At 49.5% G+C, this 1,636-nt stretch overlaps 1 protein-coding gene across 1 annotated transcript in view; it reads right to left on the reverse strand.

Annotated features, from left to right (window-relative positions):
* The window catches only part of LOC119585868 (serine/threonine-protein kinase OSR1-like), a gene marked incomplete in the record, with an annotated part of 62,819 nt that extends 61,200 nt beyond the window's left edge, over positions 1 to 1,619 (reverse strand). Inside the window, 1 exon segment of the mRNA XM_037934598.1 lies at positions 1,133 to 1,619. Within this exon segment, the coding sequence (XP_037790526.1) occupies positions 1,133 to 1,278 (146 nt within the window).
* Between the last annotated feature and the right edge of the window lie 17 nt (positions 1,620 to 1,636).

A 1,636-nucleotide genomic window follows, 5' to 3' on the forward strand; every position in this document is an offset into this window, starting at 1 on the left:
TAACTATTAGGATACAGTCCGGCCAGAAACGCAGCATTGCTTTCTTTTGTCTTCCGAAAGGGGGAGGGGCGTGACTGGTCCCACCCAAATTTCTGGGATCTGGTAACGTACTGTACCTCTGTTCACATTCCTCTTCCTTCGCAGAAATCGAAAAAAAACCCGGCCACACATACGAGCGTGGATTAGGACTGGCCTGAACCAAAATGAATCCAGAAAATGAAACTCGGTAAATCTGAACAAGGGGAAAAAAACGTTTTTTTGACTATTAACTGACCAAACGTTACTCATCACAGCGGCCGCATTTGCCCATTCAGTTGGCATTCTGCACAATTTCATCTCTACTGACCTTATTTCTTCCAGGTTTTCTGAATACTTTGTATCCTCGCTGCTGTATTCTTTACACAGCCCACGGTGATTCCGCTAATCAGTTACCACACTTGGGAAATCGCATTTCATAAGCTAACGTCTTGGAAGCGCACATATTTCCAGCAAAGTGAAGACACAACTGCCTAATCTTTACGACGTATACAAATATTAGCCTGCACATTCTCGCTACCAACTGGCCGCCTCTCGCTACTTCTTAGCACATCCACGCTAGCGTCGAGCGGAATTGCACCTGCACTAATACACTCGTCCTTAACGGAATTTTCCGCAGGCAACTCAAGCAAGCTGACGGGTTTTCCAGACTCTAAGAGGGAACAAAGGCCGAGTGCGATGGTCGAATTCCGCGGGACTCATATTTGTTGTATTTCTGGTAAAGGGCGAGCCTCTAGCTCCACAATCAGTGATCATGGATATTTTATACTACTCACACGAATTCATAAAACCGCGGATCGGATTGCTAGTCGTTGGTTCCGCATCCTTCCAACGCTAGTGAAAACTGTCACTATTTCAACGGAAGGTATTTTCCATAACCTTGGGCTCTCGACACCGACTCGCGCACCAAAGTTGGAAAGAGCTGTGTTTCTGTGGCGTCAGTTCTGTTACGCTTTTTTTTGCATATTGACGACATGACACTCCATGCCTTTAGCACAAGCCCTTGTCGCAGACCACATGAGGCCGCCACGGACAGAGACACCTTCTGCTATCCACTATGAAAGGGACAAGAGGAAAGGAGGCGCCGAGTACTTACAAGTCTTTGATGAAGTGATAGTTCGTCTTCTTTGGCTTCCGTAACGTCTCGAATAAGTAACTCATCTCGGAACCAGAGGGAAGAAGAATGTTTTTCTTGTATTTCTCTCCCGCGTTGTGTGTTTTCCTTTCTATCCTGACATCCATCCCCGGGACGAACGGCGCGAATACTCCTCGGGCGCAGGTGTATGTCACAAGTTCCTCGCCTTGGTCAGGTCGCCGAGAGGGAGATTGGGAGGGAGAGAAACAGCGATGGACAGGTCATTCATACCGTCCACACCAGGCAAGGTGACCTCAGCGCAGAGCGTCTGGGTTCCACACCACTCGTAACTAATTTCCTCGGACACTCACAGGATTAGATCACACACGCGGCCGCACAAGCCTCACTGCAACGCCGGGTTCGGCACCACACTGCACATCGCGCGCGAGGCCCGAGCCAATGTCTCGGAGACGGAACGCCCAACCGCTAGCTGGGCAGAGAAGGAGGGATCTGGTGACGCGCTCG

This window comes from Penaeus monodon, chromosome 20, assembly GCF_015228065.2.
Source record: "Penaeus monodon isolate SGIC_2016 chromosome 20, NSTDA_Pmon_1, whole genome shotgun sequence".
Classification (NCBI taxonomy): domain Eukaryota; kingdom Metazoa; phylum Arthropoda; class Malacostraca; order Decapoda; family Penaeidae; genus Penaeus; species Penaeus monodon.